The sequence below is a fragment of the Odontesthes bonariensis genome, chromosome 7 (assembly GCF_027942865.1).
Source record: "Odontesthes bonariensis isolate fOdoBon6 chromosome 7, fOdoBon6.hap1, whole genome shotgun sequence".
Lineage (NCBI taxonomy): Eukaryota > Metazoa > Chordata > Actinopteri > Atheriniformes > Atherinopsidae > Odontesthes > Odontesthes bonariensis.
Genome location: NC_134512.1, coordinates 24413817 through 24430056, shown reverse-complemented (window position 1 = coordinate 24430056; position 16240 = coordinate 24413817). Strand labels below are relative to the sequence as shown.

Genomic DNA, 16240 nt, shown 5'->3' with positions numbered 1-16240 from the left:
CAACTCAGTTGTATCTTTCATTGCTTGCTTGCTGCTTTTAAATGCCAACTGATATTAAACCCCACCGAAGCGACAAAGGAAGCCTCCGAGGTAAAGGAAACATAATACTGGTTGCCTGGCTCAAGTGGAGCGCCAGACAAATGAACTGAATTTCAGAATTGAGTGCATCATTCGCGGTCATCTCTGCAACAATTCTGAAGATAGAATGCCGTGAAAATGTGTAATGTGCTCATTCTGTGTTGTTGCCTTGGTTCTCTCTTTTGCTAGTGTTTGGTCACCTGTGGGTCTGGAGTCCAGAGCCGAGATGTTTACTGCAGGCTGAAGGGAACGGGGCGAGTCAGAGAGGATCTATGTGATCCCCGCACACGTCTCTCTGCTGTCCGACCGTGCCACACAGCCGAATGCACACATTACACCTGGTTTGCTGGTGAATGGGAAGCAGTAAGTTCAATCTCTTCCTCACTGTCTTTCTTTGTCATTTCCTTTGCTCAGTCTCACAGTGTGACGCAGATGTACAGATGTTTAACCACCGAATCAACGTTTTAATTGGTCGAGACCCGTGCTATCTTTTTCTATACACCATTAAGTAGGCAACCTGCAGGAGCCTCTAGTCTCTTTTCTCAGTCATGAGGGCTTTAGTGATAACTATCAGTCAGCATGTCCCATAGTGTAAAAGCTCAAAACACTGATGGACCTCGTTCCTTTTGTCCCGCTGAATGTTACCGTTCTGTGTCACGCAAGTAGGTTGTTTTGTTTGTTTTGGTTTTTCATTGGTCTTTAATGTTCTGCGCTTTGTCCTCCAAAGCAGGGATATAAAAGGGCACCATGTAGGGACGTAGCACCGGGTCTTCCTGCTGGAATGCTTGCAGCAGATTCCTGTCTGTGTTGCCTCGATAACTTACAGTCTCCCTTTATTCAAAGTCTTTTAGGAATCTAAAAGCCACGCCGTTGCTTTTTAAATGGTCCTATGAAGCAACGCTGAAAGAAAAAACTTTCATCAATCATAACTCCGTCAAGCAGAGGGCATGCTAAGGATTTTGGTTCATTTTGCAGTTGTCACGTACAGCTCAGTGTTCTTCAATTTCCCCGAGATTACTCTAACAATGAATTAAAATCAGTGTTCCTTTGTTATCGAATGGAGGACTAAGACGTGTAAGCAGTCGATGATTATCTGCTGGATGTAAAACGCCGCTCCACCCTTTTTGATTCGCAGTGTAACACAACATGTGGAGAAGGCACGAGAAGCAGGACGGTGGGGTGCTTGGGTCCAGGGACGACTCCCGCCCAGGACGATTACTGCGAGCCAGCATCCAGACCTTCATCACTCCAGTCCTGTAAAGAGGCGTCCTGCCACTACATGTGGATAACAGGGGAATGGTCACAGGTTGGAATGATACTAACTCAAGAGGCCTCTGTCGAGGCCACTGCTCCAGTTGGCCCTGAAGCTTAATGCATTTGTGTAATTCTTTCCACGGACAACCAGACACTGAAAGCCAATTCAGTCCATTGCCTTTCTCTTGTATTGTTTCTCTTCGGCCCCATTGAGATTTAGGTTTTTCCCCCCAGATTATACATTTTAAACTGATATCCAAAGAAAAGGAGCATTTTAGAGTGTCTTTCACAGTCTGTATGTGTTTCTCAGTGCTCTGCCAGCTGCGGTGTTGGCTACCAGCAGCGAATCGTCTCCTGCTCCTTGACGCCCTCCTCTCACTCTCAGCTCTTGTATGCCCAGTCTTCATTTGCCAGCAAAAACTGCCCTCAGCCCCACCCTCCTGGCACCCAGCCATGCCTCCTTAGGGAGTGCCCACACACCAGCTACTGGAAAGTCGGGCCGTGGGGCAAGGTAAGGCACAAAACACAGTCATTGGGTTGTGAGAAACCTTCTCCAGCTAATTGGTGTTTTGGCTAAACGTTTTTTTGCTTTCGGACGTAATTCTTTATAGTCACGCCAAAGTGTTTGATCCTTCCCAGTTCTCACAAACGTTACGTATATACTGAGTCACTATCCTGTTCAACAAAAATTGAGCCAAAACGCAGAGACAGTGTTTGGAAAACAAAGTTAAATTTCAATTAAAGCTATTAACAGATTAAAGCTAGTGCTGCAGATTAAATGTATTGATATAACTGATCGTCAGTAATTATTAGCGCCTTTGTTGAAGCAGAAGTTGTGTCTGGAGTAGTTGGGTGTGTCTTAACTCAATACCAGGGAGGAAAAACATCTGCAATGCACTGAAAGAAAAAAAACATTGTTGCTGCCCATCGATCTGAGAAACTGATTGAAGCGATGACGATTTAAGCTTGTGTCGCAGCCACAGGAACCTGGGCACCTTGCAGTCACTGAGTTGACTGTGAACTCTGTGTGCCAAAGTATTCTAGAGTCAAATGTGAGGCCATCTGTCTGACAGCTAAAGCTTGGCCAAACTTAGTTCACGCAACAGAACTATGAACTCAAGCACACCGAGAAAAGTGCAAGCAAAAGGCTGGAAAACAAGACGGAATAAGCAAATGTGCACAAACCTCCATGAACTGAAGCAACACTGTAAAGAAGAGTGAAAACACAACTCCACAATGCCGTGATTTGACTTCTCTGCTAAGGGAGGTTCGGCCCGTTAATGAATCATGGGATGAACTAGGTTTTCCACACAGTGCTTTTTCCATTTTTGACTTGTGTGTTGTGTTGTTGTTGTTTTGAGTTTATATTTACCTCCTTTTAAGACTTGGAAAGGACCGGATGACTGTTCTGATGCCCTGATATGTAAACTGTGTTTGTGGACCTTCTGTTTTTCTGTGACTTTAATTGTTTTCTTGCTGGTCACCAGTGCTCACAGACCTGTGGGGCAGGGGTGATGGAGCGCAGCGTGGAGTGTGTGACCTCCAAAGGCCAACCATCTAAACACTGCCGTCCGTCAGACAGACCCGAGTCTCGGGCTGCATGTCAAGACAGACAATGTAAGTGTCCCCCCCTGCCTCCTCGCTCTTGGGGTATAACTCAGATTCGACCATGCTGTTCAACTTGTCTGATCCCTGTACTTTCTGCCAACACGGAATGCTGACCACGATGGCATCAAATTGAGTGTGATGTGCGTTGCAGCCAAAGCCGTATCTGATTGTGTTTACAGAAACCCAACTTCTTGCTTTGCTTAAACACATTAGGCAGAACGGTGAGCTCCATTTAAATCCTCTCGGAGTGATAATTTAGTGGAACCATAAACAAAAAGTCAGCAGTTTTGTGATACGGACATTCTGTCAGAATGTCTCGGGGGTCCGAGGCAGCTTTAATTGCGCAGGCCAAAGTTTGGAGGTTCACTCCCACACGTTTCAAATATTTCTACGCTGGCACTCTGGACTAATCATTCCCGACTTGGCTTCTGCCAAGTCAGGCACTGGCGAAATTAAAATGATATGCTCGGGTGACAGCCAGTAGTGTGGTCAAGTATTCGTTTTAATCAGCTAATCAGCCTGATATGAGCCCGACAGAACTCTGGGAATACGGGGGAAGCAACAACAGCTCTTTCTGAAGGAGAAAAGACTCAGGGCACAATTTTTTTTTTCGCTTTTGCAATCTCCTGGTAATCTGTGGACAAAAGACTTATCTGGCAACTTTTTGGCACTTTAAAAAAGGCTTCTCACTAAACTCTGCTGTTCCTAATTCCTCTCCTAGGCCAGCTGTTCACTTCCTGCCGAGACGTCCAGATGAGGCAGGGGGTGAGGATGGATGGGGAATATTACCTTAAAGTCAAGTCTCGGATCCTACAGGTGTGTCATCTTTGTCCGAATCCCTCCTTCAACACATCATGAGTCAACCAGCAGCATTCCCATGGGATCTCATCTGTTGTTTCAATGTGTTGGGCCTTAGATTTACTGTGCTGAGATGCAGACTGATTTCCCCAAGGAGTATGTGACCCTGCGCAGCGGTCAGACAGACAACTACTCGGAGGTGTACGGGCAAAGGTGCATCGGATGCAGCTGTGATTCTTTGTAGCTTTGTATGAGATTACGGAACATCCGATCTAGGATCATCCTGCAGTTTGTAACAGCAGCGGTATGAAATTACGGTGTTCAGATCGCTGTGGTTGTCCTCAGTAAATCTAAACACTGAATGTTCTGAACACACAGGCTGCTGAACCCCTTCGAATGCCCATATAACGGCAGCCGTAGGCAGGACTGCAACTGCAGGAACGACTACTCTGCGGCAGGATACACGCTGTTCCACAAAGTTCGCCTGGACCTGAGCTCGCTGAGGATAATGAGTGCGTAATTACTGTATGATTGCCTTACACTGTCTACTGTAATGAGACCACACATCGGTGTTGTTTTAAACCCTAGCGTGCCTCATCCCCTTGTGCTAATAACGTCTCTTCCAAAAAGCCTTGGCCTGTTTAATCGCAGTAAACAGAGCTTTTCTCACACACTCTCAGCACTGAAGTCAAAATAATGACCTTTCGGCTCTCTGTGCTCACATCACCAGGCGAGGACTTGAAACCAGGCCTCTCCATAGAAACATGTGAGCAGGAGGATAAAGGAATGCATGCCTGCACATGTGTACTCAAAAGCACAGTCAGGCAGTATGTGAACACTCACACCCTTGCATCCAATTGCATCAATATGAAACGCTCACTCATACTTGCATGCAAGCAATCACACACTCACAACGTTGACACGCCAGGATCTTCAGGCCATATTTGTCTGCTGATTATCAAAGTCAGCTCCACCTGCCCCGTTGTGGCTTTGATTAGAGCGGTCGGATCAGTGCACACACTGTCCCATCCCTTCCTCTCGTCTGGGTCCTGATAGCACAGGTTCCCACACTCCCGCTGCACGGCACTCATTTGGCTTTCAGGTGGCTCAAATAGATCTGAGAGAGGCTAATGAGTTCAAGATGAAGGGAAAGTTATGAAGAAGCGCTAATCCAGAGCGCCTTGCACATCTTTGCAACTTTGTCCTCATACGGGCGGTATAAATGGATGTCAGGAAAAAGCACCGGTCACAGTAAAATCACAAAATAACAAATGAGACTAAAAGATTGAGGGCAAATAGTTTCAGATGGAGATGAAAATGTGGGACACATGCTTGATTTGCATATTTGTGTTACTCTGGATTTTTTTACCTGCCAGTACAAAACTGGGGTTCAGAGGGAGTGTAAGTATTATACTGTAAATCTCCTGCGATTCTCAAAACATTCAGTCTGTGATACTAACTTACAATGTCATCATTTCATTTCTAGGGTTTACTGGAGTAGGTTTACACGCGTCAACATTGAAAAAACTGTGCAATGCTGCGTCACTTCCTGTTTAAGCTGCCGTCTCTTCAAGGCAAAATCTGTCGTGATTGGACAGCTAAATGGTTTAAAAAAAAAAAAAACATTGTAGGGTGAGTGCCAGGAAGTTGCAGGTAGCGACAAGTGGACATCATGATTATGTTTTATATGCTGATGTAGTCCAGGACAACGAATGAAATGCTTTGTGCAGTTCAGGAGCAGCGTTTTCTGCAGGACAGAAACTCCCTTCGGTGTGGACTTTGTCACTGAGGAGACCTTTGACATGCACCCTAAAAGATGAATTAAAAAAAAAGAAACCAATAATAGCTGGGCATTTGAAAAGCAAACCCTAATAGAGTCAAAGAATTATATTTGAATAATGCTGCTGGTGTTAGATTTTAACACTCCAGTTTTACTGCGAGAACCGTTCAGTGGAATCATCCTCACAAAAGGAGCAAATACATCTGGAAAAGTGACATCAGCTATCTAAGTGGTTACTTTGAGCAGATGCTTCCATTCTGTTTACTTCTGTCATTGCACAGTGTGACTCCAGATTTGTATCTTTGCTGTTTACCAGTCACAGACCTCCAGTTTTCCCAGACTCTTCTTGGCCGGCCTGTCCCCTTTGCTACGGCAGGAGATTGTTATAGTGCAGCCAAGTGTCCACAGGTTGGTCAAGTACAGCCTTTTAATGTCATCTGTATGTATGTGTGTGTGTGTGTGTGTTGTATATCTCTGCAATTATGGCAAAGTTCTAGATTTTCTTTTTTTTTTTAATAACCCCACACGTGTTTTCAGGGCCAGTTCAGCATCAATCTGATTGGCACTGGTCTCAAAGTGGCTCAGACCACCAAATGGACATCTCAGGGCAACTATGTTTCCGTTAAAGTCCACAGATCTGAGGTAAGATTCATATCACGATCGCCTTGGCTGAGCTCACGCTATGTGGCTCTAAATGGGTTTCGCTGTTGCCTTTTTTCACTGCTGTGTAATTATGGCTAATGTTGAATCTCGGAGTGTTGGAACGAGATTCCAATATGTCGTCTGAATTGCTATGTTGTGCTCCTTGTCTGATTCACTGAAGAGGAATCCCCGCTGACATTTATGAAGCGTTTCATTCTCTGCACAAGAAAGCTGCCCTTTGCCCACTTTCCCCCCCCCCCCCCGTCTCATTTGTCTCTATCTGTAGGACGGAACAAGAATCTACGGTCGCTGTGGCGGTTTCTGTGGGAAGTGCATTCCCCAGGCTCACAACGGCCTACTCCTTCAAGTGCACTGAGAGCCAAGCCGAGACCAAACCCCCCGAATCTATCTTGAGGACAGTAGCCTAGTAACACGCAATAAGAGTGATTTGTTAGATCTTGCTGTGAGTGCGGCGGTGGAGCATCTAACACCCCACAGTGACGTCACCGGTTCCCAAATGGCAGCTAAAGCAGACAGAGCACCACACACGGTGCAGCACTACAGGGCCACCGTCACACCGCTAACCCTGAAGAGGAGCCGGCTGTATTTGCTTGTCAACATCTTTCGCAGTGACTTTGTAGTTTGGAACTCAAAATGTTTTTTTCTTTGTTCTTTTCAGTAATAGCCAAGAGGGAAAGCATGACATATTCTCATCTTAAAAACAACTTAAACTGTGACATCTGTCTGGTTACAACAATTTCACAATTTTAGTTTGCCACTCATTCAGCTGCAATCAGCGATACAGTTAAAAGGTAAATAAGTAAAAAAAAGTGCAGGCATGAAACAATTACCTCCTACACTGAAACAGTCTGCGGGGGGTCGTTGTTTTGTTGCGTTACACTTGCAAAAGATCTTCTAACAACGGCCCACTCGTTGCTTTCAGTAGAACCGATATCCTCATCTAACTCTCTGACTGGAGAGGAAGTGCATTTCTCAAGATGCCAGACTATTTGTTTGGCTTTTAAGATGTCCAAATGGTACGCAATTAAGTACTGACATCCTTCCAGGCTCGCCTCGGGTCAGAGGTCACACTTTAGGAGGACATGTGGAGCTTTTTAAACTGCTAGAGACAATTTTTTGTTTTGCTTGTCCATTCCAACAGCCCGCCCGCCCGTCAGGTGTTAGAGCTCTCCAGAATAACAAACTACTGAACCCCACATAGACAGTGACACTGACACCCCGACTGTCTGGATAAACACTTGTGCTGTGAGGAAGCAGCTGCACGTTTCCCAGTGTGGGACTGCGCTGTCAAAAGTATTATGATTTTCTTTCTTTTTTGATTTTCTCTTTAATCACCACACACAGTTAAGTTCTCATCTGTTACACCGCTGCGCAGTATCAGGCGTGAGGTCTCGCCTCGCGCCCTCCACCGGGCCTGCTGTAGGTACCTGCAACCCCTACCTCTCACAAACACCCATATACTCTGTTGAGATATGGGTTGTAATATATTTATGTTCTACCATATTTATTCTTTACTTCTAGATATGTTGTGTTTATAATGATGCAATGACTACTACCAGCAGGAGAGCTATCGTTTTGTCCGGTGTCTGCTTGCTTTAATGGAAAAAAAAAAAGGAAAAGGAGAAAAACAAGAAAAAAAAGGTAGTCGTCTACTATTTGTGTTGGATAACCACTAACCTTAAGCGTGGGTCTTGTGAATGGTGCTTTTGAGCTACTATGAATTACCTCTAATCTGAAGAAGGAAAAACACTGCTTTCTGGAGTAAGAGTGACAGTGGAGGAGCGCCGCATCCGTCTGACACAGTTGAGCTTAAATGTTTCCTAAGAGGATGTGCGACCTGCATGTGAGGAAGGCCACAGCCCTTTAATGAAAGTAGCTGAAAACGTCACGGCACGACGGGCAGATATGTCAGATAAACCGCGACGTGAGGAATTCTCTTCCTCGAGCAGTTACTCATCCACTCTCACCATGACCACTACCACAACCATCGAGCATCATAACATGCTGGTTAAGCTTTAACCAAAGTTAGGAAATAGATGCAGATTGTTTTCTTGTACCCCCCACCCCCCCTTCTCGTACAATGCAGCTTCTTTTGATTTAAAAAAACAAAAAGCTGAAACTGATAAGAGTCGATGAGCAGCTAGAAAATTATTTGGCTATCTTTCTTCTTTTTTTTTTTACGATGGCCAGTTTGTGCTATGAGGTCTGTATCAGAAATTTAAAGAATACTTGATGCACTATGTGCCATTAATTGTGTAGAAATGTAATCCTGTCTTCTTTTTCATTTCTTTTTAAAAAATAACCGTAAAGATTTGTAACTTATGACGTGTATTTTTAATATTCATACTTGAATTGTTACCTGCTAAATATTGAATGGACTTTGGTACTGAGTAGAGAAAGAGTGTGCTTGTTTGCCATGCTTTATCCAAAGAGGTTTTAAAGACTTGTGTGCATACAGTCATTACAATATATATATATGTATGTGCAGTGTGTATGTATGCAGCCTGTAAGGAATGAACAGTTCTGGTGCTATGGTTACTAATCGTACAGTCACTGTATGTCTTGTTATTATACTAATGCTGTAAAGTAAAGTAAGAATAAAACGTGCTTTTCAGCAAAATCATAAGCAGATTTTTTTGTTATTTCAACGACACATTTAGCTTTTTTCCATGAATGCTGACACTTTCTGCAATTGGGCCTGCTTCTTAGAAACGCTCCAGGATGTAGGGGAAAATGCAGTTTTTCCACCAAAAAAATAAAATGACAAGGTTGGAATAAATAGAAGGAAAAAACACGCAAATATTGCCCATTTCATGACTCGCACAGCTGGACGCAAGATGTGTTCAGCCGTAACACCGACAGCACGTGTGCCCGGGAGTCGGCGGAGCTTCACCTCCCAGATGTGGAACGCGCGCGTTATGGGCCGCGGTCGGCTTTCAAAGTAATGATGATGTCACCAAATCATAATCAGAAGTGGGTGTCAGACCGAAGCTCAGCAGAATATCTGGTGTCAAACTAAACATGCATTCTCTGCGCTGAAGGCCTGAGACTCAAGCGAAGGCGCAACAGGCCCATTTTTTTTTGAAGGACTGCAGATTGTGGACAAAAAAAAAAAAAAGACTTTCTCGTTCCCATAGCAGAGGTTCCCTCCATCACTGGGCCAGTTTTACTGACAAGGTCAGCAGCTCAGCGCTGGCTGGGTGCTCTCCATGTGGATTCACTTAGTGGCGCAGACCTGATTTCCACAACATGACTTTCAAGAGTTCAGTTCCACTTAAAAGTCACATAAACATGGCAAATACCCTTTAAAACCATTTCTCACTAATGCACTTGAGTTATTTAGTTCTGAAAACAGCTGAGGCTGTCAAGTACCCGGTGACTCATCAAACCGTAGCAGCGTCAAATCAGAGAGAGGTAAGCACCCTGGAAGCTCTGCAAACCTGACAAAGAGAAGGAGAGTGGAATTATAATGTCACCAGACCTGCTTGGCATTCAAAGAACAGGTACTTGAGAGAAAGGAAAATTGTTTATATACAAACCACTTAATTCTCCGGGGCTCATTGCGGAGAGATAGCTCGGACATTAAATGAAAACAGATACTGTGGTCCCTCAAGAGATGCTTTCATTTCTTGCCAAAAAAAAAAAAAGCCACTTTGGTTCCTAAAATCTAATCTTAAGGATTTGAACGAGTCCCGAAGCACAACAACGCCCCTCCAAAGCACTTCTCCAGTGAGGAAAAAAAAAGAAGCTGTGGTGAGATCCCTCTCGTCTCTGCAAGCTTGGAACAAGTTAGAAAACAGCTTGTTGTGAGCAGAAACCAGGCGACTTTAATGACCTCGTCGAAAAACACAAACCTGCGCCGAGCGTCCTCATAAAAGACACTAATGATTGATGTTTTACCATGAAGCACAGTCTGCTTTGAGGTAAGAGCGCAGACATTCCAGTGCAGTCTGCAGCTGCAACCTGGTCCAAAGGGCACGCATCCAGGAAAAAATCATGTGTGTAGGGACGCATTGGAACAGCCATTCTAAATGTCACATTATCTGCCACTGAAGGATATTCAAAAAAACAGTTAGTGAAACCTTTCATAACACAATTAAACTTCAGTGAATCAGTAAAACACGTTTTAAAGGCTCAACAGCTTTCACCCAGTGACCTACTGAATAGTTATTGTCCCACATTACAAGTGAACAGTGCCCTCTACTGCCTAATACACGAAGTGACATCTGGTATCAGACACCTAAATCAGTGCTTAAAGGATAAGACCGGTTTTTTGACATTGGGCCCTTGATTTCACATTATAGCATGATGTTCTACTCACCCCTGCTTGTTGTTGAACATTTGGAGCTGTTCCGAAGATATTCGAGAGGCGTCTGGCTGCTCTCTTGAGATATTCGGCCATGAAACGGTTTCCTATGGGCAAGCTTATACAGGCACAAACTATGCTGTTTATAATTTATTAATTACTGTACATTAGCACTGATAACGTGGAGGTGCGTCGCTTACTTAAAAAAATCCGGGTTACTGTCATTTTGATTTTTTTGTCGTAAAGTGGGTGTTACTGACGTCATCATGGTGCTACTGCCACACACAGCCCACAGACCTGCTGCCTATTTATTCATTCGGCTAAAATTCAAAATTAGTAACCCGGATTTTTTTAAGTAAGCGACGCACCTCCACGTTATTAGTGCTAGTGTAGAGTAATTAATAAATTATAAACAGCATAGTTTGTGCCTGTATAAGCTTGCCCATAGGAAACCGTTTCATGGCCGAATATCTCAAGAGAGCAGCCAGACGCCTCTCGAATATCTTCGGAACAGCTCCAAATGACCAACAACAAGCAGGGGTGAGTAGAACATCATGTTATAATGTGAAATCAAGGGCCCAATGTCAAAAAAACGGTCTTATCCTTTAATATACTAGCTGAATACATTTGTTTGTTATTGTTGATAGGATTATTGTGAATTTTGGTTAGGTGTGGCATTTGATTGAATTTTGATATTAAGTTGTTAGGAAGTTCTATATTTCAAGCCTACATCTACACTGGACTTTAGAGTTTAAGTTTTGAGCCGTAAAGCTGTAAAACCAGAACTACAACTAAGAACATTTATATGAACTAGCATGTAAGCTGGCAGTCAGCTTGATAATCAATTCAAAACCGACGTAGCAATTCCTCCATTACATTCACCGTCGCTCCATTCATGTGTGTGTGTGTGTGTGTGTGTTTTCTGGTTTGCATGCAAGTTTGTTTGTTTCTAATGATGGCCAATTGGAAAATCTGAATTTCCAACTTCAAACTGGGCGTAAAAAAATGTAAATAATGATGGATGTCCTAGTCTTGATATAAAACATCAAAGAAACTACTGGTATAGCATTATTAGCTGTTTCCTTCCATATTTCTGATGAACTACCACGGTACAGAATACAACATGATTTGAACTTGAAGTTGGGAGGTTTTGGGCGGCCGTGGCTCAGTGGTTAGAGTCAGTCATCCAATAACTGGAAGGTTGGCAGGTTCAATTCCCACTCTCACCCCTCAAAAAAAAATTGGTGGAACTGACAGCTGGAGGGTTGTCAGTTCTACCTCCTTGTCACGGCTGAGGTGCCTTTGAGCAAGGCACCATGCTCCCTGGGCGCTGAATGGCTGCCCACTGCTCCAGGTTGGCATCTGTCTCTGAGTGTGTGACCCTGTGCATGTGTGTAGGGATGGGAATTGATAAGCTTTTTACGATTCGGTTCTTTATCGGTTACCTTATCGATTCTCATTTGGAGAAAAAGGACAACAAACCGGTCGATTAGCATCAACTTTGTTTAGTTTAGAAGTAACACGAGTCATGACCTTACAAACCCAACAACGGAGAGGTCCACGTAGACGTAGACGTAAACTGAGGGTAGTACCACCAGCCTCTGGCTTTGAGCCAGTCAGGCTCTGTCTCTCATTATTTATTTATTTATTTGTCTCTCTCATAGTTTTGCATGTTGGTAGTATTTCCTCCCTTTGGTGAAATATTCACTTTGCAAGTTGCCCTGTTGTCGTCTATTTTAGGGATGTGTAATCAAACTTTCGAGCGTTTGTACCACTTGGGCGACATGTTTACTGTTGACTGCTGGCTGCGCTGGACTCGCCACACAACGTTGCGTGGTGACGTCATTCGCGCCCACTGGAATCGATAAAGGAATCGTTTGCAAAATTGCCAAACGATTCCAAGGAATTGAAACACTGGGAACCGGTTCTCATAAAGAACCGGTTCTCGATTCCCATCCCTACATGTGTGTGTCAACAGGTGCCAACCTGGATGGGTTAAAAGCAGAGGACAAATTTCACGTGTATGCATGTATGCATGACCAATAAATCAGATCTTAATCTTAAGGATGACGAAGCTGGGAAACAATATTCTGAGCTGAGAGTTGTGAAGAATGTTTTTTGAATTACATATTTTCAGATCAAGGGGACCCCAAGTTTCCTTTTTATTCTATTTGTGTATTTATTTTACTTATTTAACTTCAGTTGTAGATTTAGTATTTACGCTTATGCTTGTGCTGCATGGGCACTGCAAACGTCTTTTGTAAAAAAGAGCATATATCATTGAAGAAATATTGTTTTTTTAATTGTAATTGTATTTCAATTTCACAATATTACACTTTAGCATTTGCCCCTCTTTCAGTGGATCTGGACTGTCGTGGAAATATGGTAAACTTTCTGTAAAACACTTGTCCTGTAGATGGTGCTAAAGCATAAAGCATCTTCGTTTAGTCTCTGCCAACTCTTGCAAAGTTAATTGTAAGCAAAGGAGCAAAGGCAGGGATCAATAAGGACGTTTTTCAGAATCAGGAATGCCTGATTTACTCTACAAACACTTCATACGTGCCATTTTGTGCCTGTATCAACTGCAAACTTGTGTGTCCTTATGTGTGTGCATCTGTGCATCGTGATACTTCTCTGAAAACAGTAGTGAGCACAGAAATCCAGTTTCCACACTCAGCTTGTCCTTGAAGAGACTTTCCCAGTGAAAGCTGTTTTAGTAGGAGGAGGTTGTTTAAACATGCTTAAATTCTTGTATACCTCCCACATACACACATAACTCCCTACCAGACCTCGCATGCACGTTCACACACACGCACACACATATCCTATAGTGGAACAGCTGGCCTTGAAGCGTATCAGTTTCATCTTTTGATGTACAATGTCTGCATCAAATCTATTGAAACCACACATGATTTAGCATCCCTCTCTGCTGCCAACTGGATTTCAGTACTCTGGGTATAGAAACTGTTGGCACTTTGCCTTATTGGGCATTATAGACTGCACTGTCTGCCTGGCAGCTAGAACCTTTGAAGGAAATAGTGTCAGCTTTGACTTTAACTGGCTCAGACTGAATGAGGTCATTTTTAGGTATTGTGTTACACATCTACTGTGTCCATTTTATAACAGCTGCATGCGATGTGTGGGGGACTGCAGCCTCGGTCCAAAGCTGACCACCTATTCACTGCACAGAGCCGGGTGGTATGCTGTCAGATACGGGCACGGTCCAACTGGAGATGGTATGAAGGAGGGGTGGGTGGTTAGTGTTAGACCCCTGGGGTCTGCAAGTATGTGCCAATAGCCCATGTGCACATGTGGTGTGGTGAAAAATGGACTAACACTGTTTGATCCATGAATGTGAGACTCTGCTGTGAACCCCACTTTGAGGCTCACAGAGAACAGAACACACTTACTGAAGGAGATCGGCTCAGGCGTCTTTATTAAAGCAGTGCGACCAGGGTTTTTTTATTTTTCTATTTTTTTTTTATTTTCATTCGCCATAATTTAAAGCCCTTATTGTGGCTCAAGCTCTATGTCTGGTGGAATAACAAAGCTTTACTCACAGTGAAGTGGTCATAAATGCCTGCTGACAGTCATTTAGGAAATGCGCATGTTATGACCGGTGGCAGTGTTTTCGTTGTAGAAAATACTTTCCCATTGTAAAACTTTTGGCTGTTAAGCTGCCTGGAAAATGTTACCCCATGTCAGCATAGTTAGACTGATTGAGGCAAAGGCCAGACACAGCTATAGTTGAGCTGTGGCTGGTCTATTGTGTGAGAAACAAGCAGGCAGGTCTCTCCATAACAAGAAAGAAGGGCGGGGAGGGGGCTAATTATTTCTAACAGCTTAACGCTTCAACCAAGTGAGCTTTCGGGATATTTTTACACACTGTTGTGGCTCAACGGGACAGAGTACTAAACCAATATAAAGTCTCTTTTGTTTTTGCATTTCATGCTTAAAAGGGGGTACTGTATATACAGTAAGTATCATGTGATGACATACAGCAGACATCAGGCCATGTAGGCAAATTCCAAATTCTTGTGGTTGCAGCATGTTTGGATGTTTAATGCTGTGTGAAAAAGATGGGACATTCTGGATGTGTTCTGCGGAAAACTTTCCAAAAGCTAATGAAAAAGATGTTTGCGGTCATGAGGGGATTTCTTGTCAAGGTAGCTCAGACAGATGATATTAATTTTTCCAAACCCAATTGTTTTCCAGCTGCAGCTTGTTTCAGTTCGAACCAGAGCATCAGAGTAGTTTGAAGACGCAAAAAAAAAAAAGAAGCCAGATAAAAAGATCTCCCCCACAGAAACATCCGGATCAGTCTCACAAGACCACTCTTCAAAGCCGGAACTTTACAAAGTAGAATTACACTATAACATTCATGTTTTGTGTGCTTAAAAGCTAAAAAAAAAACAAGTTGACATAGTTTTATCACCTTTGAAACTTTACATTTATCAACGAGAGAAAACAAAAGCTCCTTTGGGGTCACACTGAAATAATTAAGTGACTTCTCTTACTATTAGATCATGATGGCCCTGTTGCAATGGAAATAGAAAAAAATTAAAGTGATTGATCCTCACATTCATGCCAAAAGATCAGAAAGAAACAGTGTATCAGTCTGATCTAACAGTGGTAGCTGAAACCATTTGGAAGTCATTTATGTGCTGTTTTGCACTGATCCATAACCCTGCATTGACAGGGTTAACTCTCATCAATCACTCCTCTAAAGCTCCTCTGCACTCAGAATCTACTTTTCTCTGACAAAATAATAGGTTCTGGTTTCTTGTACTCAAGAGACGTGCAGACTAGCCCTCCTCTATCAAACAAGATACAATCTCTGGACAAGAGAGAGGTGGGAAATTCCTAGACTCTTAAATATTTGGTTTCACACTCTATCAGTGAGACTTCTCCTGTGATTATTAATCATTCTGTCTTTGCATAGGGGTGTGATCATGTTCGGGCCGCAAGAAAGTTGTCCTAGTCCCCATGAAAGCTCCGTCTAGCCCTCCATCTACCTTCCATTGTGTTGAACATGTCTACTCGTCTGGATTACAGACCATATATGAGTTTTTGCGTATGTGTGAATGCGCTTGAAACACACTCAGATATGCCCGCAGTCTGTCTCTTTCTCTCACACACAGACATGCGTAATCAGACACACATTTGTCCAACTCCTATCAGCGTGACAAGAGGGACACTCACAGTAGTCTGTCTCGTGATGGGGCCACTCAAACACAGACAAAGCCACTTCAGTAGAGCAATACAATGGCCAATGACAGGCTTTTAAACTCTCCAGCCTCCACTTGCCATGCTGATGATTGCCATATTTTTCTTATGGAGAATCTTTATTTAAATGCACTCATTATTTTGAAGGATGTCGACAGCAGTCCTATCAGTGTGCACACTTCTGTGCAAGAGGAGGGGAACAAAGAGACTAATTAATACAGGAGAGTTAATTGAGGGCTACTAAAGTCTGGATTCAACTGGCTTGAGAAGACAACTCAGAGGTGCATTTTACACTTTTTACACAAGCTTAAAGAGTTTGTGATCTGGCTTTTTCCTTCCACAGTCCAAAGACATGCTGCAAGGGTAATATGGAATCTAATAACTGCCTCAAGATGTGATTGTGATGGCTTACTTGGCAATACATGGATGCAAAAACTCCATCTGAGGAATAGACAGCTTCTTTGCCCCTCAGTGACACAGCAAAAAAGATCAGTTAGCATATGGTTAATCCATTGGTGTGTTTTTCT

At 43.3% G+C, this 16240-nt stretch overlaps 1 protein-coding gene across 1 annotated transcript in view; it reads left to right on the top strand.

The window, feature by feature from the left end:
* LOC142384204 (A disintegrin and metalloproteinase with thrombospondin motifs 20) overlaps positions 1–8711 on the top strand; it is a 78927-nt gene extending 70216 nt beyond the window's left edge. Inside the window, exons 30-39 of the mRNA XM_075470262.1 lie at positions 268–441; positions 1214–1384; positions 1643–1843; positions 2820–2949; positions 3662–3756; positions 3857–3951; positions 4117–4250; positions 5835–5926; positions 6056–6160; positions 6447–8711. Coding sequence (XP_075326377.1) covers positions 268–441; positions 1214–1384; positions 1643–1843; positions 2820–2949; positions 3662–3756; positions 3857–3951; positions 4117–4250; positions 5835–5926; positions 6056–6160; positions 6447–6536 — 1287 coding nt within the window. The 3' untranslated portion in view covers positions 6537–8711. The remainder of the gene's footprint in view (positions 1–267; positions 442–1213; positions 1385–1642; positions 1844–2819; positions 2950–3661; positions 3757–3856; positions 3952–4116; positions 4251–5834; positions 5927–6055; positions 6161–6446) is intronic.
* The last annotated feature ends 7529 nt before the right edge of the window (positions 8712–16240 follow it).